This window comes from Lathamus discolor, chromosome 17 (assembly GCF_037157495.1).
Source record: "Lathamus discolor isolate bLatDis1 chromosome 17, bLatDis1.hap1, whole genome shotgun sequence".
In the NCBI taxonomy this organism is placed as follows: domain Eukaryota; kingdom Metazoa; phylum Chordata; class Aves; order Psittaciformes; family Psittacidae; genus Lathamus; species Lathamus discolor.
This window is the reverse complement of record NC_088900.1, coordinates 4,759,340-4,783,493: the sequence shown is the minus strand read 5'-3', so window position 1 is coordinate 4,783,493 and position 24,154 is coordinate 4,759,340. Positions and strand designations below refer to the sequence as shown.

General features: G+C 51.9%; 1 protein-coding gene across 4 annotated transcripts in view; it reads left to right on the top strand.

Moving 5' to 3' along the window:
- The window catches only part of ETS1 (ETS proto-oncogene 1, transcription factor), a 68,276-nt gene that overhangs the window by 26,688 nt on the left and 17,434 nt on the right, over nucleotides 1-24,154 (top strand). For 3 of the 4 annotated variants that reach the window (XM_065696915.1, XM_065696916.1, XM_065696914.1), the window contains 2 exons: nucleotides 21,974-22,093; nucleotides 22,609-22,809. In XM_065696915.1, coding sequence (XP_065552987.1) covers nucleotides 21,974-22,093; nucleotides 22,609-22,809 — 321 coding nt within the window. Of the gene's footprint in view, nucleotides 1-480; nucleotides 806-21,973; nucleotides 22,094-22,608; nucleotides 22,810-24,154 lie in introns of those variants that run through there. The other variant, XM_065696917.1, reaches the window with a different exon arrangement.

The following is a 24,154-nucleotide window of genomic DNA, read 5'->3' as shown; positions in this document are numbered from 1 at the left end:
CAAGCACAGTTTGCCCTAATGCTCACACATTCAGATTCAGATGTGCTAGCGGGTGGCAGAGCATCCGAGTGGGCAGCTGCAATGGTGGTACAAGAGGGAGGGGTGATGTGAGAATGGAAGGGGCCATATAAGTGTGGAAGGTTCATGTCCAGACAAGCAGGGTGAAAGCAACTGGTTTCAAGCGCCTTGGCTCAGGGCTGCCTGCCGCGTTCTCCCGTGCTAAAACTCCAACACTACGTTCCCTTCGTGTTTCGGGGTATGGGTGCAAGCGCAGCAGCAGCAGCGCCCAAATTCACGCTGCCTGCGCTGACCTCCATCACCCCGTGCCCCCACCACTTCTTTTCCCCCCGGGGCAGCTCCAGCTCCGCTCCCCGCGGCGCCGGGTACGGGAGCCGCCCCCGGGGCGGGCACAAGCGGGTCCCACCCGCCGCTGTCACCGCTCGGGGCCGGCCCAACGTCCTCCCCTCGGCGGCTCGGGCCGGGCCGGGGCGGTGGCGCCGGGGCGAGGCGGAGCGGAGCAGCAACGAGGGAGCGCGGAAGGGGCGGCGGGGGAGCGGAGCGGGAGAGAGGAGCGAGGAAGCGAGGAAGGAAAGAGGAGGAGGAGGAAGAAGAGGAAGAAGAAGAGGAGGAAGGAGGAAGAAGAGGAGGAGGAAGAAGAGGAGGAGGAGGAAGGCAGGCAGGCGCCCGGGCGCCCCGCTCCGCGCTCGGCGGGGCTCAGTAGCCGCCGCCGCAGCCATGAAGGCGGCGGTGGACCTGACCATCATCAAGACAGAGAAGGTGGACAGCGAGCTCTTCCCGTCCCCCGGTGAGCGCCCTCCCGTCTCTGTGTCCCCCTCGTCGGGGAACCCTTTGCACCCTTTCTCCCCCTTGTTTCGTAGCCAGGGCGGCTGGGCGGGGGGGGGGGGATATGTCTGACCGGGGACGGTTGGGGTTTGGGTTTATGGGGGGTGTTTTGGGGAAGGGGAAATGAAACCCACCCCTTAAGGCACGGCGGAGTGGAGCGGCGCCCGCCGGGCTCTGTTCCGCAGCACCGCTGGGGGAAAGGAGAAGGCGAACTTAATTTCCGAACAGTTTGAAGACTTTCCACCCCCCTCAAGCCGCCGCTTTGCTTAAACACCAACCCACCGCCCCTCCAGCCGCCTTTCCTCATGCTTCTGGCATCCTTGCGGGGATGTAGGCGAGCACCTCGGGCTGGGAGCGGCGGAGATGCTCTCCCATGGGTTGTTTTTTAACCCCGGGACACCCCGTCTTTTCCCGAGTGGAAAGCTGGCAGCCCAGCACAAGCTGCTTATCTGGGGTGGACAGCCCCCCCCATCCCTCGCTGGAAATACCTTGCGTGGTATTTAGGAAACAAAACTCCAGCGGTACCTCGTCTAGATTTAAACCAGGAAAACCCGCTGCTTTGATTTGCTTTTTCCTCTCTGGATCTGGAGGAGTGGGTGGAGGAAGGGTGCAGGAGCTATCAGGGACGATAGCACCATGTTGCTCAAAGTGTGTGGGTTCCTTTTCTGTTGTAGCGATAAGTTCAGCAGGCTGCGGTTAATGCTCGTAGTTGAGTCTTTACCATAATAAGGGCTGTTATTCACATACTGATGTTGTCTGATTGCTGACCCCGGGCGCTCGACTGATGTCTGCCTTGCTCAGTCGAGGTAGAGGATGGAGCTTGGAGGGTCTGCAGGGCAAACCCCTCCTTTTTCAAGGGTGCAAGGGAGGGGGAAGTGAGCCCTGTTGTAATTCCCGCTGCGGTGGAGGTTTGCTGGGTTTGTGCAGCGCCGGCGCGGCGAAGAAAATCGAATTAGAGCTGCGCCTTCCTTTGCCAGTTAGCAAGTTTCGAGGAAACCCGGGAAGGGGCTCAGCTCAGCTCCTGCCAGGCAATGGGATTTCAGGCTGCATGTGCGAACTGAAATGACAGCTCCAGCCGAGTGCTGGAGCGCACAGGGGTTGCGGCTCCGGCTTGGAGTAGGTGCTTGTGTAGCATCAGCTCGCCTGCAGAGCTCCGGTAATGAAGCAGACGTCTGGAGGATCTGCTACGTAGTCTCCAGTGTAGGGACATGGCTTTGCATGATCCATCTTCCCCCTCTCCCTGCTGTAGAGAGGACTTGGTTGCTTGTTGTAGCTCTTTTGGGGCTGTGTGCCCCCAAAAGCAAAGCTGACCCTGCCTTTAAGGTGTGGGCTTGGAAGGAGACCCGGCTTCAAAGTGCAACAGGGACAGCGAGGACGATTTTCCAGAGCAGGTTGAAGGTGGAATTGAGCTGTTTGTGCCTATTTCCTGCAGCTTTGGTGAAAAGAACATGCACTGGAGACTTACTCAGGTGGTGACAGCAGCCTGCTTGCTGCAAGGGGAAGAAAACGGGATAGGGAGAAACACCTGGGGGTTGTTTTTCAGTTCAAACCAACGTATCTGTTTGAATTTAGGCACTCCTGGCATGGGTGAGAGGTGAGAGCACGTCAGGGGCACGTTTAGGTGTTTGAGCATTGGGTCAATGTAACTGCCTTGTGCCTGAAGTGAGGACCCTGTCTTAAGTTCGTTTTGTTCTCTCTGCAAGAGCTCTTTTGCAGCTTGTGACAGCATTTTAGAGGTGACCCAAAGTTTAAACTTCAGCAGGAAGAGAGCTGAAAAATAAAACCCCAAAAGGTAAAAAAGAGCTGACTCCCTGTCGGCTTCAGCTGCAGTGGCTTCTGTTTTGGTGGCTACACTAACGCTGTGAGCCAAAAAGGTCAGTGCTGTCAATTAGCTGGCTTAACCTCATTTCCCCTCTCAACTTTTTAGAGGATGCTGTAGCTTTCTTGCTTGGTTGGATTGATGTTGAGAGGAGTGTGGATGCTGCTACATGTTACTGGCACCCAGCGATGTGGGGGAGACATAGTTTTTCTCTGCTCCTGTGTGGTTTGGGCTTCATAGAATCAGCCAGGTTGGAAAAGGCGTTTTAAGATCAAGTCCAACTGTTAACCCAGCACTGCCAAGGCTGCCACTAACCCATGGCATGGAGGGCCTCATCTGTATGGTTTGTGGCCACATCCAGGAATGGTGACTCCAGCACTGCCCTTGGCAGCCTGTTCCAATGCCTGAGCACCTTTTTGGTGAAGGAATTTTACCTGATCCAGTCTAAACCTCCCCTGGTGCAGCTTGAGGCCGTTTCCTTTTGTCCCATCCCTTGTTCCTTGGGAGCAGAGCCCAGTCCCCTCCTGGCTCCATCCTCCTGTCAGGCAGTTGTAGGGAGTGATGAGGTCCTCTGTGAGCCTTCTCTTCTGCAGACTAAATCCCCAGGTCCCTCAGCCTTAAGTCCTCATAAGACCGAGGACTTAACTGCTTTCTGATGGCTTGTTCAGCCTTTGGTCTTGGTTTCTGTGCCATCAAATGTGCCCACTGCCGTCTTCAAAATGGGCATTGGCCTCCCTGAGACAGAGTCTGGCCCCTGTTCCTTTCCACACCAGCAAACAACAAAGCAGATTTGCTTCACGGGATCCATAGGGTTAACCTCACACAGGGAGAGTCCTTACAGTCATAGGTTTTCAATTGTGCAAGTTGTTTAATGTGCCAGGTGCTTGATGCTGTGTAAAACTGCAGAGGTGCATTGGTACTGTGCCCCCCTCACACCCCTGAAATGAAACCCAGCTCCAGCCCACTCCTGCGTGTATGAGTTCGATGGGATTTGTAGTGTGTCCAAAGGATTTAAAAATAACCCAAAAGGGATGTGAAGTTGTACAAAGCTTCCAACGCCAAATTCCTCCCTGCTGTTGCCAGCAAGAATGTGTGAGTGAGATGAGTAGGTCAGGAGCCAAAAAGCCACAGTGGTGGGCTGCTCCTTTAACATGAAAGTTGTGTGTGCATGCGTTTTCATTATAGGATATGATAGAGGAGATGGTAACATCACATTTGATTGCAGATACAGGACTGGTCTATTGGAAGGTGTCCCCAGCTCATGGGGAGGGGGGGGAACTGCATGAGCTTTAATGTCCCTTCCAGCTCAAACCAGTCTGGGATTCTATGACTGATCTCCCAGTGGGATGGTGTGATTTAGTTTACTGGCTCTTTTTCAGACAGCAAAGCTCCAAACTATGTGAAAATCAGCCCTAGTGGGAACTTCACCTTGCAACTAGTAAACGCTGCCCTCTGCAAATTAGTGTGTTTCCTCCAGTTCTGCAAAGCTCCCTTTGCTTTCTGTGGCCAGTTAAGAGTAGTTCCACACCCCTTGCTGGGAGCTGGCAGCCCATAAGTGGGACTCCCAAGTACTCTGAGATAACTAATGAAGCTGCTGACTTGCTGCCCTCGGGGGATGCCACAGGGTACACAGGCTGTAATGCAGGTGGGTGATGCTGGGGGTCCCTGGTGAGGCAGAGTTGCTCCTGCATCCACTTCCCTTCTTACTTCCTTCTCTGGAGGTGTGTTACATGCATGGTGGTGGGTTTGTTTTGGCCTGGCATGAAAAGAGGAATCTGGGCAGAAGGCAGTGTGGAATCCTGACTGTGGGGAGATGGGACCACCCCATGGGCTTAAGGGCAGCTGGGAGCTGGAGGCGTTGTTCCCATTGGCCTGCGTGGGGGTGGCATCCCAGGGGTGTATTTTCATCTGGCAAGAGCTTTTCCCTCTGTTCGGGGTCTGGGACAGCATCAGGTCAGGGCTGAAGGAGCTGAAGCAGTGGTTGCCGCAGGAAGCAGACAGCCTGCACGCAGTGTGGATGTGGATGTAGGACCTGCTTTTCCAAAAGGGAAGGTTTGATCCTGTATTATCCTTGTAGAGCACTCCAGGCTGGTCCCTATGGCTGTATCAGCCGCTGTGTGACTCAGTTTCCCTGCTGCTGTTATGAGAGCTGTCTTGGTGGTGGCTTGCAGTGGCTATGCCAGAGGGTTTGCGTGGAAGCCCAGCAAAAGAGGAAGGGGAACAAGCTCTAAAGGTGAAGTGACCTCAGGGATGCAGAGAATTGCATTTGGCATCTTCCTGAAAGCTTTTGCATTAACAGCAAAGGTGAGAGCTCGGCTTTAGCTGTGGATTGCTCTGTGTGGGCATGAATCATCAGCCAACAAGGGCAAAACTCTAATAAATTGAGGGCTTTGGGCTCCTCTGGCATTTTCAGCGCTGATTGCTTGTGGAGGAGGTGAGAATTTGAGCTGAAAAAGAGCTATTATCTGTCTATGTGCTTACAAAATGCCCATTACGGTGGTATCCAGCTAGGGTGGGGGAATGAGAGTTTCCCTGGAGGGAGGGGACCGTCTGCCACCAGCTCCAGCCTTTTTAGTGTCACCTTCTGCCTACTTAAGGGACAAAAGGTGGGAAGAGTCGAAAAGAGGGCAACTCCGTGGACTTTTCTGTCAGGGATACAGGTCTAAAGCATATCCTTGACTAAACCATTTTTAACATGGGTACAGGGAGTGAGGTTTCCAGGAAAGAGGAGCAGAACCCCATTCCTTCCAGGTTTCCATCATAAACTCACCAAAGCATGTAACAAGTGTGTAATTACAGTGTTGTTACACGAAGTGGCTGCTAATTTGCCATGTAATTACAGTGTGCCATGCTTTGATAGGCTTTATAAAATGAAGGGATAACACAGCCTCATGCTGGAATGCCGCACTGGAGCTCTCCAAAGCGAGCTGACAAGCACGTCCTGTGCCATCCCTGCTCTCCCAAATCCATAGCAGATTGCTGGCAGGCAGCAGGGAGCCAGGAACATGTGTGCTCTTTCCAATGGGACTGTGGCATGCTGAGTTCGACCTGTGGAGCCAGCTTTTGAATATGGCTGCATCATCCTGAATGGATCCATCCTGAATGGATCCCTCTTGTGTGGGTTTAGGGTGCCAGGGTTGGCCTGTGGTTAGACACTGGATTACAGTTTGACGCTGTGTGGATGGTGGGTTCTTCACTAGTTGCTGTTTTGGTGATAGCAGATACATCTCAGGCACTCGAGGAAGAGGGAGGTGTGAGTAAAACCATGTCTGAACACAATTTAGGGATGTAAACTTGCAGATCTGTCATCCCAAATGGTTGTTTTCAGACGTGGTAGTGGTATCAGATGGGATTTTGAAGAAGAAAGGAGTAAATCCAAGTGGATTTCTCCCAGACAAGGAAAGGGGGTCTTTTCCTTTTTGCTCTCAAGGTGAGCAGATTACATGATTTAGGAGAGCAAGTGTCATTGCTGTTCCTGGGATGGTGGATCCAAAGGCTGGAGCTGGTGGCATCTTCCAGGCTTTCAGATTTTCATCCGTGCTTGATGGGATGGTGCCAGAGGACTAACTCAAGTGAAGGAGGAGGGGATTATCTGCCTTACTGGATCATTAAAATGCCCCCGGAGCCAGCCACTGACTCTTCATTGCACTGTGAGCTTGGGGGCTCCCCATGGGATCTGTGGTCTTTGATGGGTACAAGATTTTGCCTCCATAGGTCAAGACCTGACTCCCCATGTTTGCTTTTTGGTTATGGGCCACTCTGCAGCTCATCCACATCAGTGTTGCTCCACTGAAGGCCGCAATACATGCTCTGATCCAGCACAAATCCTCATCACTGCAGAAGCCAGTGGGACAAATGTATACCTGATACAAACGGTACAGCTGCCTCAGCCAGAAATCTGGCCTGCATCCCTCTTATGTTTTATAAACCCACGACATAGTTTTACATCTCAGCAGTTTTGTTCCTCTTCCGTGACTAAGCTGCTCGCTGCCTGTGTTTCTTTTTCCTTCTCTTTTTTCCTCATTGTGTAGTTTATAATCTTCCAGCTAGATACAGAAAAAGATTTGTTTGCAGTGCTGGCCAAGAAGGCTCTGGTTTCACTGGCACGGGGCCATGCTTACATCTCCAGTCAAAATACTGCTGGTTAAACAATAAATATTTATTGATTCTCCTACAAGCTCCTACATTTTTCCCAGGTGCAGTGGAATTCGAGGGGAGGGAGGCACTTGAGTCCTGCTGATAGCAAAACTCGATGAGATGGCTCCAGAGATAACGGCTGAGATGCTCTTGCACAACTGGGTTCAGCCCTGCTGCATGCACATGCAGCCTATGGATCTGCGCTGTCCTGGTCTATCCAGGTTTGGGGTTCTGAGTGCAGCAGCCTTTGGTGGCAGTTACCTGAAAACATGCAAATCTGCAGGTGGCTTTACCTGAATATCAACTTGAATGCACACCGGAGGGTCTCGCATCCGGCTGGGATGTATAATTTGATGTCAGCTCCTGAGATGAGGCCAAGAAAAGGCATAAAATCAGGGTGGTTTCAGGTTGTAATTGGGTTAAAAGCCCCAGCCTCATAGGTTGTAGACAATAGACCTGAAAGTGAGGAGCATTAACAGCCTGCTAATGTTTGCATGCAAAGCCTGAGCTCCTCCTTGGCAGCCTGTGTTCAGCTGAAGGCTCTTGGCGCTTGCATCCACCAGTGCTCCGAGTTGTCCTGCTCCCTGCTCCAATGTGCTGGGTGGCTCCCAGTAATTTCCGGCTTGTTTTTATGCTGTCGTGCCTCAAATTGCTGTCAGTGCTCTGCGCCATGCAGGTGGACCTCTTGTTTGTAATGCAAGAAGCCAGGATGCCGTGCTGGTGTAGCACAGCAGCTGGTTCCTCTAGCTGTAAATATAACCTATTACAAATGCGAGGAAGAACTAGCAGCTTTCCTTTCCAGAGAGGAAAATTCCCTCCTTTCTGTGGTTTGGGAATGAGAGTTGGAGATCAGAGGTCACCATGAGCATCCTATCTACCGTGAGCATCCTATTTGCCGTGTGCTGGCGGCAGCCCTTGGTGTGGATTGGGATAACAGGGCTCTGTCTGGCTCTAAACTGTAATTCCTGTTCCCATCATCTCGTGGTGGGTGTTGGACACCACAGCAATCCCCTCCTCCAGCAATTCCTACTTTCCAGCTTTTTTGCCTCCTGTTAAACCTTTCCTATGAAGATAGAAGAGGCAGAGACCCATCTGGGGTGGCCAGTACAGTGTTATTCCAAGACGGCATTCACAGGGTGGGTTTGCGGGGATGTTGCTCTGCTTCAGGACATGGCTGTATATAGGAAAGCTTCCCTGCTGAGGACCACGTTGCTGGGGTGGTTGTGGAGCTGCAGGCTGGCTCCTCACCCCGGCTGAAGCATTCAGGGCTCGTTAATGAACAAAACGCGTTTTCTTACGCGGAGGGGATGTTAAATTGGCTCCACATGGATTATGTACGTTGTCGCACTTTCCCGGAGGGTGATGGCATGAGTAGGAATGTGGATTTGATGAAAGAAGCCAGACACTGAGTCAAAAGTGGAGTGGCTCCCCCCGCGCTCCCCTCCCTGTGCCCCTTCTCCCCCCCCCAATCCCATTGCAAATAGTTGACATGATTCCAAGGCATTCTTCAGATGGCTGGTGGGGAGCGCAGGAGAAGGAGCCAGTGGGACTTTGCTTCTTGTTCTTTAATGCAGCATGCATGCTTTTGGGGCCTCTGACCCCAACAGATGTTGAAGAAAGGCCTCATGAGACATGGTTTGAGGGGAAACTGAGGCACGGTGCCCCCATTCTGCTGCAGCAGGGACGTGGGAGCATCCCCAGTGTGTGCTCCAGGTCTCCCTCTCCTTGCTCTATCTATAGAATCATAGAATCCCAGGCTGGTTTGTGTTGGAAGGGACCTTAAAGCTCATCCAGTTCCAACCCCCTGCCATGGGCAGGGACACCTTCCACTAGAGCAGACTGGTCCAGGCATCGTCCAACCTGGCCTTCAACCAGAGATGGGGCAGCCGCAGCGTCTCTGGGCAACATGTGCCAATGTCTTATACAGGTTTTCTTATGGTGTGTGTTAAGCTTTACTGCACCTCTCTGCCTCCTTCACAGCACCAGGCAGGCCAGGACCCATCTGACCTTTGGGATTTCCAGTTTGAGTATACTGGTTGACTGTGATTTGGCCTGGGAGCTAGACTGGGGGGAGGCAAATAGCTCAGCTCTGCATCCCTTCAGATTGTGGGTTGCATGTCCTTGTGGAGGCTGGGATTCCCACTGGGATGCTGCCTCTCCTGCAATGTCCTTAGAGGTCTCTGGATAAAACTGCTGACTCAGGGAAAGCTGCCACTGATGTCTGCAGCTCGTAGACCCCAGAAAGTGGAGCTGGACACTACGAAGCGCTTTGGGGTTTGTTTTCTGTTGCTTTCTTCATCACTGTGTCAGCAGCATCTATCGCAATAATCAAAATGCGGCTTTTTGACCCACATGAAAGCTTTTTTTTCATAGGTGTCTGCACGTGTTTGTGCAAAACCACTTCATTTCGGTCAGTGTTCGAGAAGCAGCAAAGTGGTGGGGTTTTTTTCCTTACCTTTTAAGTTATGAGAAATTGTTTACCGAAACGTGAACTGTCAGAAGAAAGAAACAACTTCTGTTGTTTCTTGCAAAAGCTGAGTACTCCTGGCTTTTTTTGCACTGGAAAATTCAAAGAAGATGTAGTGGAACATGTGAAATTTGGGTCTTTTTTTCTCTTCTTCTTTTACACATTATTGTTAGAGGCGGTTTTAAAGCTCAGTGCCAAGTGCTTTCTCTTTTCAAACGCTCAAGGCGTGTTACCCAACCACTCCGTCTCTCCAGACTGTTTTGTGAGGTCAGTAAACGCAATTCCTCCTCATTTGCAGCCAGAAGTGAGGAAAAACTCATTTCCTCAATCCCCAGCATCAGCCATGGGACGGGTCCAGCAAGTTGGTAGCAGCATCGTGGCGCATCCTGACCCCTTGGCATTTGCTGGCCCCATCCTTTTGAAGGGATGTAAAAGAATTGGATGTCAGAGGGTTTTCTCTGGTTCTGGGAAGCCCGGTGCCACCATGGTGCTGGGAAAGTTCCACTTTTCCAGCGTCAGCAGTGGGGTTTCGGAGCTGTCCCGGTAGCTGTGGCCCGGCGGGGTGGTTAGTCACTGGGGCTGGTTTCCATCCCTTTAAGCGGCTCCAGATTTGAAGCTGGCTTTAAAGCTTGCGACTTGAAAGGCCCCAGCCATGCGCCTGCTCTGCCTTCGAGCTGGATGACTCTCTTGTGTTCCTGCTTTCAAACAGCCCAGCCCCGAGTGACTGGGGCCATATGGATCCTATGGAGTGACCTGCCTGGACCAGCATCACATCAGTGGGGTGGGGAGGGAGCGGGGGCTGCCTCCAGGGCTGGACCACCAGCCCAAGCCGTTTGGTGTCTTTTTCCTTAGCTTCCCGGTGAGCTTGCTGGTCCCAGGCATGCATTGAGAGCCTAAAAAGAAGGAAAAAGGGAGGGGGGGAAGGCCAGAGAAAAAGAAAGCAAGCAAAGGGAAGGGGTAGTGTGCCTTTAAGCAGCCGTGTGCCAGCATGTGTAACTGTGCTCTAATCTGGTGACTAATTTGGTTGCAAAGCAGCTGCCAAACCGGGGCCTGAAGGCTCTCCAGGAGTCATCGGGTCCCTCCCTCCTTTCATCCCGCACCCCCCCCAGCCGCCCCAGCGCTCCCTATGGCAGTTAATTCACTCATCTGGAGGGCACAGCCCCGGCGGTCTCTTGACTCAGCAATCCGGGGCCGATGGGAGCCGCGGGAGCGAATTCCAGGCAAGAAATAATCTCATGACTTGTCTTGGAAAAGATTGCTCCGAAAAGATCCCCTTACGGTCATGGAGCTGCTCCGTGCCCGCCCCTCCAGCACAGCCCTGATGAGGCTCCCGATTTCCCAACCTCAGGAGCCGCAGCAGTCAGCCAAGGCAGCCCAGGGGAACTCATTGGGTATATCCCTCCCTTGGAAAAAGAGGGATGGATTCGGAGGCAAGGGTGCCCTGCGGCTGGTGCCTGTCCCCTGCAGGGCGCAGTGGTGTGTGGAATTGGTTTACCCGGGCAGGGAGCCCAGGGCTTGGGGTTGTGTTGATTTTGGGGTCACTCCTTTTTCTTCCCCCATTTCCCAAGGAGGGTGTAAACCCTTCCTGCATCCCCAGGCAATTTGGGTTCTTCCATCACTGTTTTTGCTCAGACACTTGGCATTACCTTCTGCAGGGCTAGCACTGTGGATGACTTTAGAATCACATTTATACTGCCTTTTCCTATTGGCTTTTTTATTTTCTGTCCTACATGGCTCTTGCTGTGACCTTTTTTCCTCTCATCTCCTCTCCATCCAGAGTCACTTGAGTCCCATCCCCTTTTGAAGGCAGTTTGGGAGGGTTGGTCCCATGCCCAGTGCCTTCCCATGGGATGGGATTAGACCAGGTTGGAAATCAAGTATCTTTGCATTTGCTTGGGAAGAAGGCTGGCTCCAGGGGCAGGCAGGGCTGCTGAGCTGATAGCCCTTATGTCTCCTCCTCAACTGGGATCAAGGCTCGGGAGCACATAGCTCCTGGGGCTGTGACCGCAGGGATATAGGTCTCTGAGGGTATCCTGCCTCCCTTAAAGGATGCCTGTCCACTGCAGTGGCTGTGCTGCCTTTGGAGACGAAGATGCCTGGGGAGAGGAACCAGCCTTTGGCTCCTGCTACCCATACAGTTATGGCCCCTTAAGCATCAGGAGCTGGCAGCCCCCAAGCCACCCATCCAGGGCCCTGCTGTAGCTCCTCCAAGCTTCTTACGGTTGGTGGAGGATTCCCAGAGTTCCTGGCAAGGGCTCCCAGCTCCTGAGTTGCCAAATGACGCCCCCTCCTCCATTTGTGTCTCCTCCTAATAGCCTGTTGGCCTGAGCAGCCGAGCTCAATCAGCCCTTTCACCATCTGCTCCCAGGCACTTCTGCCGGGGAAGGCTCGGGGCCAGGGAGGCTGTAATTCCTTAATAGCTTCCGGATGCTGCTCGCGGGGTGGATGCGAGTGTCTCAGCCTCGTTCAACCCCCAGCCTTCACTGAGGTTTCCAAGCTCAGGCTTCCTCTGGGCAGATCCAAGCACCTCCAGAGCACTGCTCTGATTTATCCCTTCATTCTCCTGTCTCTCCAGGCTGAGGCCAAAAGGTGACATAATCCTGGACAACCCTTGGCGCTGGGATAGGGATGACTGAAGCTGATGGGGAGCCCAGTTCATCTTTGGCCACCTTCCCCGGCTCACTACCACCTTCTTCATCTTCCCAGGACCAGTCTCTGCACTGGTCCCTTCCTGGTGGGAAGTTTCCTAGAAGCAGGAGCTGGAGAAGAAGGCATTGGTGGGGTTGATGGGGAAAACCCGTTATTCTCATGTATTGGGATGGTTGATAACCAAGAGGATCCATGGTGCAATGCAGCTCTGTGCTCAGCCTGGGATGGAGAAGGCTTAATCTCAGAGCTCTTCAACTGCCTGGTGTGCTTGGGAAAACCCCCTTGGTCTTTGCCTTAGTTTCCTTCTCTGATTAAAAAGAAATAATACTAGGCTTTTTCTCCCCTCACATTAAATGAAGCTGCGGTGAGAGATACGGCAGGCATAGAGAAGATGCTCAGAGTGTGCAGTGAATATTACGAGCTAGTTTGGCTTTGATTTCAGCTGCAGGGACTGTTGTGTGCATTTGTGAGCCACAGAGAGGGAGGAGGGATGCCTTCAGAGAGGAGGGGTCAGAGTACTTGCAAGCGCAAGTCTTCAGTGGCAGTGAATCCAGTGATGCAGAGAAATAAATCCATATCTAGCGCAGGGGAATTAGAGGTATGTGGATCGTTATGCTACCTGCCATCTCTTGGCAGCTGCTGGCAGAGCTGACTATTTGCTCTGAAGGCTTATAAATATTTTTGTTGATTAAAGTGATTGATTATCCTTGCTCTAATATTATTTAGTTTGAGCAAACAGTGCTGAGATTTACCAGCCCCGCTCTGACCTGATCTGTTTGCAAAAGCCTGTGCAATTATTTGTTTGGTTTCAAAGATAAACACCCTCATCTCTCCTCTGTTGGTAACTGCAAAGACAACTGGGCAGCTCGGCTTGATACGGGAGGACAGACCTGGAGTCCTCATGTGTGGTGATAGAAGGGTGGTGAGATGGGGATGTGATGGTCACCAGGTGAGGATGGGGTGAAGCTCTTGGGCTGGTTCTCCTCCTCTGCACATACTCACTTTGCTCATTGGGTGCAGAGCCAGAACACTCCCTGCTGTATGGAGATGCTATCAAAAGCCCAAGAAGGGCTTTCTCTGGTAAGGCCTTTGCAATCCATGGGGGACGTGATACGCTTCAACTTGCCCCCTCCGTTGAGCAATCGTCCGCGGGGTTTTTGCCAGCTTGGCTGTATGGCTGGCTGGCCTTGCCCTGAAGGGAAGGGTTGGCCAGGAAGGCTGCGGAGGTGGGGTTGGATGGGATGGGCGGCAGGAATCTGCAGCTGCAGAGGGATGTGGCAAGCTTCGCCCCCGTCCCTTGCTGCCCCAGGGCAGCGTATGTGCTCCGGAGGTGACCCGGAGCTGCCTTTGGTGCTTCTTCGTCATCAGCTTCACCCCTTCTGCATCAGCAACTTCCTGCTCTCTGCATCACGTGGAGGTGTTCTGGGCTTGAGGAATGCTGTAGGACTATCCATAGGCACCTTCCAATAGGCACTTGCATTGCATGGACACCACCAGCGTGTTTCCAGCCCTTCCAGCTTTAACAAACATTCTTGGTTTACGAATGAGAGCGCTGGCTAGTGGAGGACAGAGACTTTGATGTGGATGGAGATATTTTAGGGGTGGAACATCATCCTTGCTTGAGGGCACTTCAGACTGTGTCCTGCCATGTGGTACCCTCGTGTCTGGTGTGACGTGGCGTTGACTCAGCCTGGGGGGAAAGGCTAAGGCCAGGGTACAGAGAGATCAGTTTATGCACATCTTGGACTGAAAATCAAGCAAAGGTTGGGGAATTCCTTGTAATGGACAGATTGGAGGTGTTTGGCTGAGTGTCTGCATGTCTAATCCTTTCCTGAGGCAAGCATAATAGAGGCTTCTTTTTAGGACCAGTGTGTTCCCAGCAGCAGGGCCATCAGTGGAGTTCGTCTACATCAGAAGTGTATTGGATCATGGTCAGGGCAGCACAAGTAATTGTGGTCTTGATTCTGGGCATAGAGTCATTTCACACGGCTGCAGATACGCAATGAAACCATCCCAAGCTGTGAGGTCATGTGTAGCTGCTTACAAAATGTGTTGGCACAGCATGTTCTTCAGGTGTGTTTGAGCCAGCTTAGAGGGGCTGAGATCTCTCTGTGGGGTGATGAAAGAGATTAACATGAGTGAAGGTTTTTCCCTATTGCGAGGGGACAGCCCTGCCAAGAGATCTCAGCCATCCCTTTCCTGACAGCATCTTCCTCACACAATGTACTGCCAATTAACCTCAAGCCTTGCAGTATCTCTGCTTTCCCATTCTGGGAGACTCTCACGTGTGGTTTGGCAGCCCCATCCATCCCCAGAGCAAGCAGCTGGAGGTGTTGGAGCTGAATCCCCATTGCGTGTCTGTCCGTATCCCTGGGTGATGACGGAAAGGGAGATTAATGTCTGAGGAGAGAGAAGGGGCTTGTTTGGATAGAGAAATGCTCAGTCTGAACTGCTCTGCTGTGATTACAGTAGTACCTTGGTAGCATCCTGTATGTAAATCCATGTCAGGGTACTGGGATGCCTACAAGAAAGGTGGGGAGGGACTTACAAATGTAGTGACAGGACAAGGGGGAATGGCTTTCAACTGGCAGAGGGGAGACTGAGATGAGCTCTTAGGCAGAAGCTCTTTGCTGTGAGGGTGCTGAGGCGCTGGCACAGGGTGCCCAGAGAAGCTGTGGCTGCCCCATCCCTGGCAGTGCTCAAGGCCAGATGGGATGGGGTTGGAGCAAGCTGCTCTAGTGGAAGTTGTCCCTGCCTGTGGTAGGGGTTGGAACTGGATGAGCTTCAAGGTCCCTTCTGACCCAAACCAGTCTGTGATGCTGTCATTCTGTGATGTGTCACTTCACTGAAGGAGCTGCAAATGGCGTCATCAGGTGAGAACAGCCAAAGTCCTGGTTTTAACCTGGCTGGAAAGAAATGTATGCTCACAGATGGTGAGAAGCACTGGGTGGGGATGTCCTGGACCACTGCCTCTTCCGTAGAGTGCCAGAGCGCAGCTGTGAGTTTGCTTTGGTAGGGCTCAGGCCATGCTCCTGTGGTTGTGGAAGCCTCTGTGGTGGTGAAGCCAGCACCAGGCTTTGCAGGGCTCCTAGCCCAGCCTGTGGGGAGCGAGGAATTTCAAGAGGCTTCTGGTCCCAGGCATGAGCCATTTGAATCTCTTGAGCACGCTTCCAAGAGGCAAATGAGTAGTTGTTTGATGGGGATCGCTGGATTTGGGGGGGCTTTCCCCTTTGTTTTTATATTGCTGTTAAGCAGTTTGTGTTTTGCTGCTGGTACTGGGCTGAGAGGAGCTGGGGTTTAGCCGCTTGTCTGCAAAGGAGCATCTCCTGGAGCTGGAGCACTGATACACGGGCATGACCTGGACTTGCTATTTACACTTGACCTCCTTTCAGTCAGGGCTGGGTGTCCATTACAGGCTTTGCTGAGCCCACCCCGCGCTCCCATTAGTGCCTGTGTGCCTGTGCCTGGGGATTAGAGCTCTTTAGCAGCGCGGTTAGCAGGGATTAGAGCGAATTATCACAGGAGAAGCATGTCTCATAGCATTGCACGAGGCAGGGAGCATTCCTCCCAGCCCTGCTAAGGGAAGATCGGAGGCAAACAAGCCTGGGAGCGAGATGCTAATCCTGTTTTCCAAGGGGACGCCTGGCTCACGTGGTGTTTGATTGGGAAAGGCAATAAGGGCCTGACCGCTGCAAGAAGAGGCTTTTTGGCTCCCGAGCAGGAGTGCTTTGGGCACGTGGAGGCTTTTCCTTGCTGCCTTTGCGTTGGCTGCGCCTCCTGGTCCTGGATGTCTCTGGAGTGCTGACCTGGAGCATGCATTGCCTTAAGCCTGGGCTCTGCCATCAGGTTGCACAAGGTTTTAGTTGTGATGCTGCTTAAATCTAAAGCTGCAGAAGGTGTTTTGAAGCTGATTTGAGAGCGTTTTGCCCTTGCATGGGGGGTTTTGAGTGGAGCTAAACCACACCAGCCTCAGAGCACAACTTCACCTCTGCTGCTGCTTTGTCTTGATGGAAAATCTTTCTGCTGACTGCTTTGCATAGTTCTGAGGAGCGTTGTTGAGCTGTGGCCAAAGTCCCCAGCCTCAGAAGTGGCTGCATCTCCACTGTGCTTTTCTCCATCGGTGCAGCTGAAATGGGGAGGATGGAGCAAAGCCCTCAACCAAGGGAAGCCCTGCTTCCCATTGCTGCAGGAAGATGATCCATAGGTCCTGTCCCTGCCTGCTGAGGCTGGGGAAACTTTCTGTAACTTCAGCGAGCGTTGACTCAAGCCCTGTGGTTTTGCTTAGCTTTGGTCCAGGGGTTTCTCTCGTGCTTCTTTCCCCCTCTCCCCCACAAAAGTGGGAGGATGGAGCGAGCTGACCACCCTGTGAGCTCCTGGGACTGCAGGGAATGCTGCTTTCCCAGGATCGCCATCCAACACCCACAGTATAAATCTGGGAAGGAGAGAGGGAGTGGAAAGAACCTGAAGGAGGGCAGCACGGTTGGAATCCGGATAGGGTGGTGAGGTTCTGGCACAGGTTGCCCGGAGAAGCTGTGGCTGCCCCATCCCTGGCAGTGCTCAAGGCCAGGTTGGACACAGGGGCTTGGAGCATCCTGCTCTAGCGGAAGGTGTCCCTGCCCGTGGCAGGAGGTGGAGCTGGATGAGCTTTAAGGTCCCTTCCAACCCAAACCAGTCTGGGATTCACTTGCTGGTGATGCTGCCTGGTTCCTCCCCAGCTGCAGGATACCCAGAGCGAAACCAAACCCTCCCTCACCTGCCCTATGCCCAGTTCTGCGGGCATCTCCCTGTCTCTTCTAGCAAGCATGCACCCAGGTGAGGGTTTCTCCCTTCTATAGAGGGGTGAAACCATTTACCCCAAAGCATGAGGCCCAGTGGAGCATCCTGCCATCTCATCCTCACCTTTCCCTTTCCTCTCTGTCTGATGCTGTGACTGCTGAGGGCCCAGACTTGGAAGAAGTGCTTTTAGGGAAGGCAGTTTTCAGGCCCTTTATTTAGGGGAAGAGCTCACCCCTATGACACACCACATCTCCATAAGAAAGCTGCTGAATGCCCGAAGAAAGCCGGCTTTGTTGTGCTTTCTGCAGGCTAAGCAGTGTGGGCTTTCGGTTTCCTCTCTTGTTTTTCTCTTGAAGCCCAGCTTTCATCTCACAGTATTTATTTTTCACTGCTTGAAGGAGAAAAAAAGAATTGTTTTTCTTTTTCTTTCAAAAAGAAATATATTTATTTTAAATTAAAGCAGCAAATGCCTGTCCCTTTTGTGCTATTCCTTGCAGAGGGAAGCAGATCTGGTCTCCGGTGAGTTGCTGCAGGAAGGGGAACCAAATCTCGCCTTCGTGCTGCCTGGTCCCATCTCATCCCCACATCCCCAGCAAGCACCTCTCCCTGTGCTCACTGCTTCTCCCCACCCGTCCTTGCTTCTCAGATGTGCCTCTGGTCCCTTTTACTCAGGCTTTCTCTCCTGTTTTCCCTTTTCCCCCCCTTGATTTTGCTGCCCTTCAGTCTGAGGAGCCCTAATTGGAACAGGCCGGCTCCTCTCCCGCTTCCTGCGTGGGAGTGAGAGGCAGCGCTTGTGAAAACAGTTCAAAAGTGCATTGAAAGTTTTAGCCTAATCCTGCCTAAATAACAGGGGGCTCAGCCCGGGGTTCTTTGCCCGGGTGTCCCTGCTCCGGAGCGGGGGGCACCTGGGAAAAGCGGTGGTGGAAACCTGAGATGGGGAGATGATGCTTCCATGGTGCCCGCGCTGCTGCTCGGGGAGCGTGGGAAGGGTCTCGGCTCCCGGCCCCCCTCTCCACAGCCTCCTCTTACCCTGAGAAAGGTTTCTCGGCTGCTGAACCCTGCTGTTGGGAATGCTTGTGTGCGTTTCGGCTTCCCCCATCGCTAGCTCTGACATGGGTTTGCGCCTCGGGAAGGCTGGGATGGAGGGGAACTGGAGCAGCAGGGGGATGAACTCGGGCACCTTTGAGCTTGTCATAAACTGGGGATGGAGAGGCTTGAGGGTCTTGGTGGTCATGGGCTTGCAGTGGGCACATGTGAAGAGGGTTGCAAAGCCTCTTAGAAGCTCCTCTGTTCCATCTCGGACATCCAGCAACAGGAGGAGGTCCTGGATAGTGGGCACCTCAATGTGGAGCAGCACTGGGGCTTAAGAAGGATCTTGGGTAGCTCAGAGCATAGGGATTGAGGTCTTTTGAGGGAGAAAGGCCCAAATTCCTGCCACCCTTGCATGCATAGTCTCATAGAGAAGACTTTTGTTGACTCTCTGCAAATGATCTGGTTTGAAACCAATGGACATCTTCTCCCAAACGTGTCCTCATGCCTCTTCCAAGCCACCAAAAGACCAGGAATCCTCGTAATACCAGCGTACTGCAGGGTTAGTCTGAGGCCTGGGAGGGGCAGAATAAGGATGCTGTGCAGGGAGCAGGGTTTTACCTGGGACATCAGCGCGGTGGGCTCCTGGCCTTACTGTCCATCCATCAGAACAAGGGCAGGAGGAGGTCACCGGGTCAGGTACATCCATTTACATGCAGGCCCCTGAGTAAAAGAGCAGGGATGAGACAAGGGCATACTGACTGGGAAAGAAAGTGAGTGGCCGAGGGGAGCTTTAAAGAGGCATTGACCTCGGGTGGAAACTCGGGTGAAAAATGACTTTGCTCCCATCCTCCTGCTCGGAGCATCTTGGGTTTTTTGTTCCCTTTGCTGCCGTTTGTTTTGCTTATGCAATCAGATGCTAATGCTTTGGCGTGCAGCGGGGCTGCTTGCGTTTTAAGGTCAAAATCCCTGAAGTTTGTAAATCATGCTCCTTTAAAAAGATCAGATGCATGGAAAAAGTTTATACATGTGGAGCCTGGCGAGAGCAGAGCGGGAATGTGGCTGGGAGATGAACTCAGTGATCTTGACCTCCTTGTCCATTTGCTGGCTGGTTTTCTCTCAGGCTCCACATCTCTTGGTGCAACACACCTAATAGGAGTCCGGTGCTGGGATTTGGGCATGAAACTCACATAGGGATGCAGTGCTGGCTCTTGGCAGGGTCAGGGTTGTTGTTATCCTCTTGTCTTTCTGAAGTCTTGTCCCCAGGGATATTGGGGAGCTGGTGGAAGAAGAGGGTCTGGTTTTGAGAAGCCGCTGGGATTTTAGTTGCAGCTGAGTAGATGTCTCTGCCTTCCCCCCATGCAAGGCAAATCATAGAATGGTTTGGGTTGAAAGGGACCTTAAAGCTCATCCAATTCCAGTCCCCTGCCACAGGCAGGGACAGCCCCACTGCTGTGCTTGCTTTGTGGGTTAAACGTGGGCTGACATTTCTAAACTGAGCTTGGGTGTAACACATGGGTTGATGCTGGCTCCTGCTTCTCCAGGTGTATTTCTCCTGTGCCCACATGCGTGCACGCCTGTGAGCCTGTGTGTGGTTATGGACAGCAGGAGGGACACAAAGGGAGACTTTTTATTTGCGCAAGATTAGATTAAACTCTCGGAAACAGGTTTCAGATGGTGGCGAAAGCTGAAACCGGGGACCTGAGCCCGGTGGCTTTTGTTACAGAAAGGCTGCTTCACTCTGACCTTTAGGCATCCCAAACTGAAGGCTGAAGGGCTTCTCTGGTGGTGCTGGAAGACATCACCAGGGCTTAATTCTCCTCCCCAGGCAGTAACTCCCCTGTACCCAGCAAAGCTGCATCAGGCAGAGCCAGGTAAAGCCCATTGTGCTCCCTGGCCCCACAGGGATTCACAAAGAAGATGACACTGAAGTAAATCCAGTAAATACGTAAGTAAATTATGTAAAGTCTCAAAACCAGCAGAGGCAAAATTCAGGTTAAAAACTCCATCCCTGCCATCTCTTCCAGGTCCACAGACACTTACAGAGGGCTTTACAAACACATTTCGTTTGACACATAGGAGCTTTTCTATCTACATGGGACACTGCTGACTCAAATAAGGCTTCTGCAAGCATTTACAGGCTTGGGGCTTTGGGGCTGTTTTGTCTTCTGAAGAAATGGTAACTGGTAGCTGTGATCTAACAGGAAAAAGAGGAGATGATGTTTCAAAAGCCGAGTACAACGTTATTTGGAGAAGAAGCCTTGCAATGGACATTCTGGTTTATTTTGGTGTCTAAATAGAAACCCTCTTGTGGCGCTTTGCATTTTCAACTTGAAAACAAGACTGTTTGCTTCTCTGGTGACCTCTCTCTGGGAATCACTTTTAAGTCTTCCCTGTTTTGACACGGTGTTTGTGCAGAGCTCAGCGTTCACCTTACCAAACCGAAACCTTGTCCCCCGCTACTGAAAAACTGATTCACTGGGTATGTACAAACCCAACCTGAATCCTGATGGAGAGGATGGGGGGGGGGGGCCATGAGAGGTATTTACTTGTGTCATAAGTAAACCTCACCTTGCCCTGCTGCTTGTATAAGGAGACCACCTCCATATAGGTTTTTGCGATTCAGTGTTCAAACTGGGGTTAGAAATGTTCTTTAAACCCAACTTTGACTCATCTTCCCATAGCACCCGGGAGCAGGGAACTGCTGTTTAGCCAGCCAATGGAGGGGAGCAGATTCCTGGGTGGTCTCTGTAACCACAGAGCAGGGAAAAGCAAAGCATTAAAATGTAACATGAGGATGAAGGGAAAGGGGCACTGAACCACTTTCTCCCAGTGTTATCTCAGCGCGGCAGATGGAGAACAGAGATAGCGAGGGTGGCTGCTCGTTTTTCCATGCCCTCTACAGCCAAATCCAGTAAATAATGAAGTGTAATTTGCCAAATAGCCTTTCAGTGCATTATTTGCTTTCGGAGGTCCTGATACTTCCACTGTGGCAGGCAATCCTTGATTTATGTGATGAGGTTAGGGGGAGGAATCGGGTCCCGAGAGGCTTGGTGTTGGGAATTCTGATACTAGTGCAGTTCCTTCTGTGCCTTGGTAACTAACTTTAGGGGGAGCTGTATATAAAGGGGGGGAATTTGGCTTAGCAGTGGAATCGCATTTGGTGCATCCATCTGATGATACTATTTGGACTTTAAATGATGCCTCTGAGTTTGGCTAAGGAGGACCTGAGTGAAGCAAGAAGCCCAGACTGGGAATCCCAGAATCCCAGACTGGTTTGTGTTGGAAGGGACCTTAAAGCTCATCCAGTTCCAACCCCCTGCCATGGGGAGGGACACCTTCCACTAGAGCAGGTTGCTCCAAGCCCCATCCAACCTGGTGACTCAGATGGAGGAGGGTTTTCCTTCAGATGGTTGCTTGTATGAAACTCTTTGGCTGCAAACACCCCCCTCCTTCCACATGAATTGGAAAAAGGGAAAAAAAAAAAAGGAAGAGCTTTGCTTCTCATCAGGACGTACTCCAAGGCCCGGCTCTTGGCTCCATGCTCTCCCATGGGGGTGGCTCAGCGTTGTTCAGTGACTCACCCCGAAACGCATTGCTCTGTACCATGGGCTGTGCATGATGTAACTCTGTGCTAATGTGGGATTTTCCAGCTCTTTGTTTTCCCTCCCTTCTCGAATGGGTTTTCTGCCGGTTCTTCATCCTGCCCCGGCCTGCTGTCAGCTTACTTTTTCCAAGGCTGCTTTAAAATGAGTGTTTTCCTTTTGCTTTCCTTTGGAGTGGGGTGCCCAGATGTGCAGCAGTAGTTCAAAGATGCTTTTCTTCCTGCTTTCTCCTTCACACTGGTCTAGGACTCTACCTTCCCTGGTGTCTGGAGCTGCTCAGCTATCTTCCAGGCTCTAGATGCTACCTTAGATGATGAAGCCCAGTAGGATGATGTCTGGAAAGGTCTTTATCACTGTGTCAAATTTCCAGTAGCCCATTCATGGTTAGATTACAGGGAGACCATGCACACCATGTCACCCAGCTTCAGTGCGGGCTTACTATAAGCTCAGGATTCTCCTTCTTGTGTTTCAGAAGCCTGCTCATGGACTTGCAGAGTTTATGTGTTGGATTAGAGTGATTTAGGTGTGAAAATTCCAGAAGAAAACAGGATTTCCTTGTTATTCTGACAGTTCAGTGGTCAGCACAACTGCTGTCATCTTTCCCAGCCCTGTGTCCTTATGGCTGATTTTCTCTCCTGCCTCTTTCAGATATGGAATGTGCGGATGTGCCTTTATTAACTCCCAGCAGCAAAGAAATGATGTCTCAGGCCTTGAAAGCCACCTTCAGTGGCTTCGCCAAAGAGCAGCAGCGGCTGGGAATCCCCAAAGGTAAGACATAGTTTCCCACTGAGCAGCCACAGAGACTGTGTCCTCCTACCACTTGCACACTACACCTATGTGACCAATTGTGCCTGCCTGTCCCGTTAACTTCTGCTCCTGCACCTTTGCTGCTTTGGAGGCAGCTCCAAAGACTTCCATTTGCAAGGGATCTCTATGGAGAAGCAGCAGGAAGCCTTTTAATAGAGCCTGATGACAGGCAGAAATGGAGCCTGTCCATTTCTCCCAAATGGTGTGGGAGAAGGGGTCAGAGAACTGGTGGGATTTTTGAAAGTCCCAAACAAATCCAAACTCCTTCCTTGTATGAAATATATCTGTGATAGGGCTGATCCAAACTGTGGGAATGATGTTCCCCCACCACATTTTACCCTTATGCCAATGCACTGCCAATCTCTGTAGGACGAGGCCATGCAATGCAGCAGTAGCACCATCTGTATCCTGTTCTCCTGTGGAAATGGCTTGTGGTTGCTCACTAATGCATCTCTTCTACCCGCTCCTTGTTGCAGATCCCCAGCAGTGGACGGAGACGCACGTGCGGGACTGGGTGATGTGGGCAGTGAATGAGTTCAGCCTAAAGGGAGTGGATTTCCAGAAGTTCTGCATGAACGGAGCTGCCCTCTGTGCCCTGGGCAAGGAATGCTTCCTGGAGCTAGCACCTGACTTTGTGGGAGACATCCTTTGGGAACATCTGGAGATCCTGCAGAAAGGTGAGTCCTGGAGTCCCCAGGGTAAATGACTGCACCATCCTGGCTAGCTGATTTTGGGCCTTTCCAAAGACCTTGGCTCGCAGTGTGACTCTGCGGTGAGGTCTTCACCTTGGGCTTTGATCCCAGTCAATGCAGCTTTCAAAGGCCAGCTTCCCAGTAGGATTTCAGATGGGCATCCCAACCGGTAGCAGGCAATGCAAGTCCTGGCACTGCTTGAAAGAGGAAGAGTGTTAGTGCCGGGTGCTTGGCAGGAATCCGCAGCGGGCAGGGGCACTCTGCCTGCCTGGAAACAACAGTGGGATTTTCCAAAGCATTCTTCCTTGGCTCATGCAGCTCCTGTTGTGAGTTTTACTACTTCCTCCAGTAGAGCTGGGTACAACAATGCCACCGAAATCCCACCCTCATTTCCCAGCTGTGATTGGAAGCTGCTTTGCTTTGTTTCATGTCCCAGATGGTGTTTTCCCCACAGGAAAAGCCACCTCTGCCAGTCCCTGCGTGACAGCATCAAGGGCATTAATTTTCAGTGATTTGGGGGGGACACGCACCACACATGGATTTTGAGTGTCGATTTTCACGCTGAGCAGCACTCAGCCTGGGACGGCTTCTAAAGAGCAGGAGAAGAGCTTAACACCTTTAGCCGTGAGCCATGAGCAGGGGCAGCAGCAAATCAGGGCTCCTTTCTATGCAGAGCTATTTGCTTTCCTGGAACATCCCTTGCACTGTCAGACCAACCTTGTGTGCTTGTCAGGAAGGGGAGGGGGAACAAAGTTATGCCTTCCAGGAAACCATTGACAAATGGATGTTAATTGCTGAGTACTAATTTTACTGCTACCTGTGGTTTGCAGAAAGTAAACACGGTTCTTCCCAGGCCCTGCGTATGACAGGCTGTTATTCTGCTCTTTGACTCTGTATCTGTTCTCTTCTTCTCATTTTGCCTATTTTTTATTAAGTGCTTGTATCAACAGCAAGCAGCTTAACTAAACAAAGCAAAATGTTGTGGTCAATCCAATTTCTCCTTGTTATGAGCCATTGCTTGGAGTGCACCTCTGCCTTCGCACAACCCTTAGAATCATAGAATCATAGAAGAGTTTGGGTTGGAAAGGACCTCAAGATCATCCAGTTCCAACCCCCCTGCCATGGGCAGGGACACCTCACACTAAACCATCCCACCCAAGGCTCTGTCCAGCCTGGCCTTGAACACTGCCAGGGATGGAGCACTCACAGCCTCCCTGGACAACCCGTTCCAGTGCCTCACCACCCTAACAGGAAAGAATTTCCTCCTTATATCCAATCTAAACTTCCCCTGTTTCAGTTTTAACCCGTTACCCCTTGTCCTGTCACTACA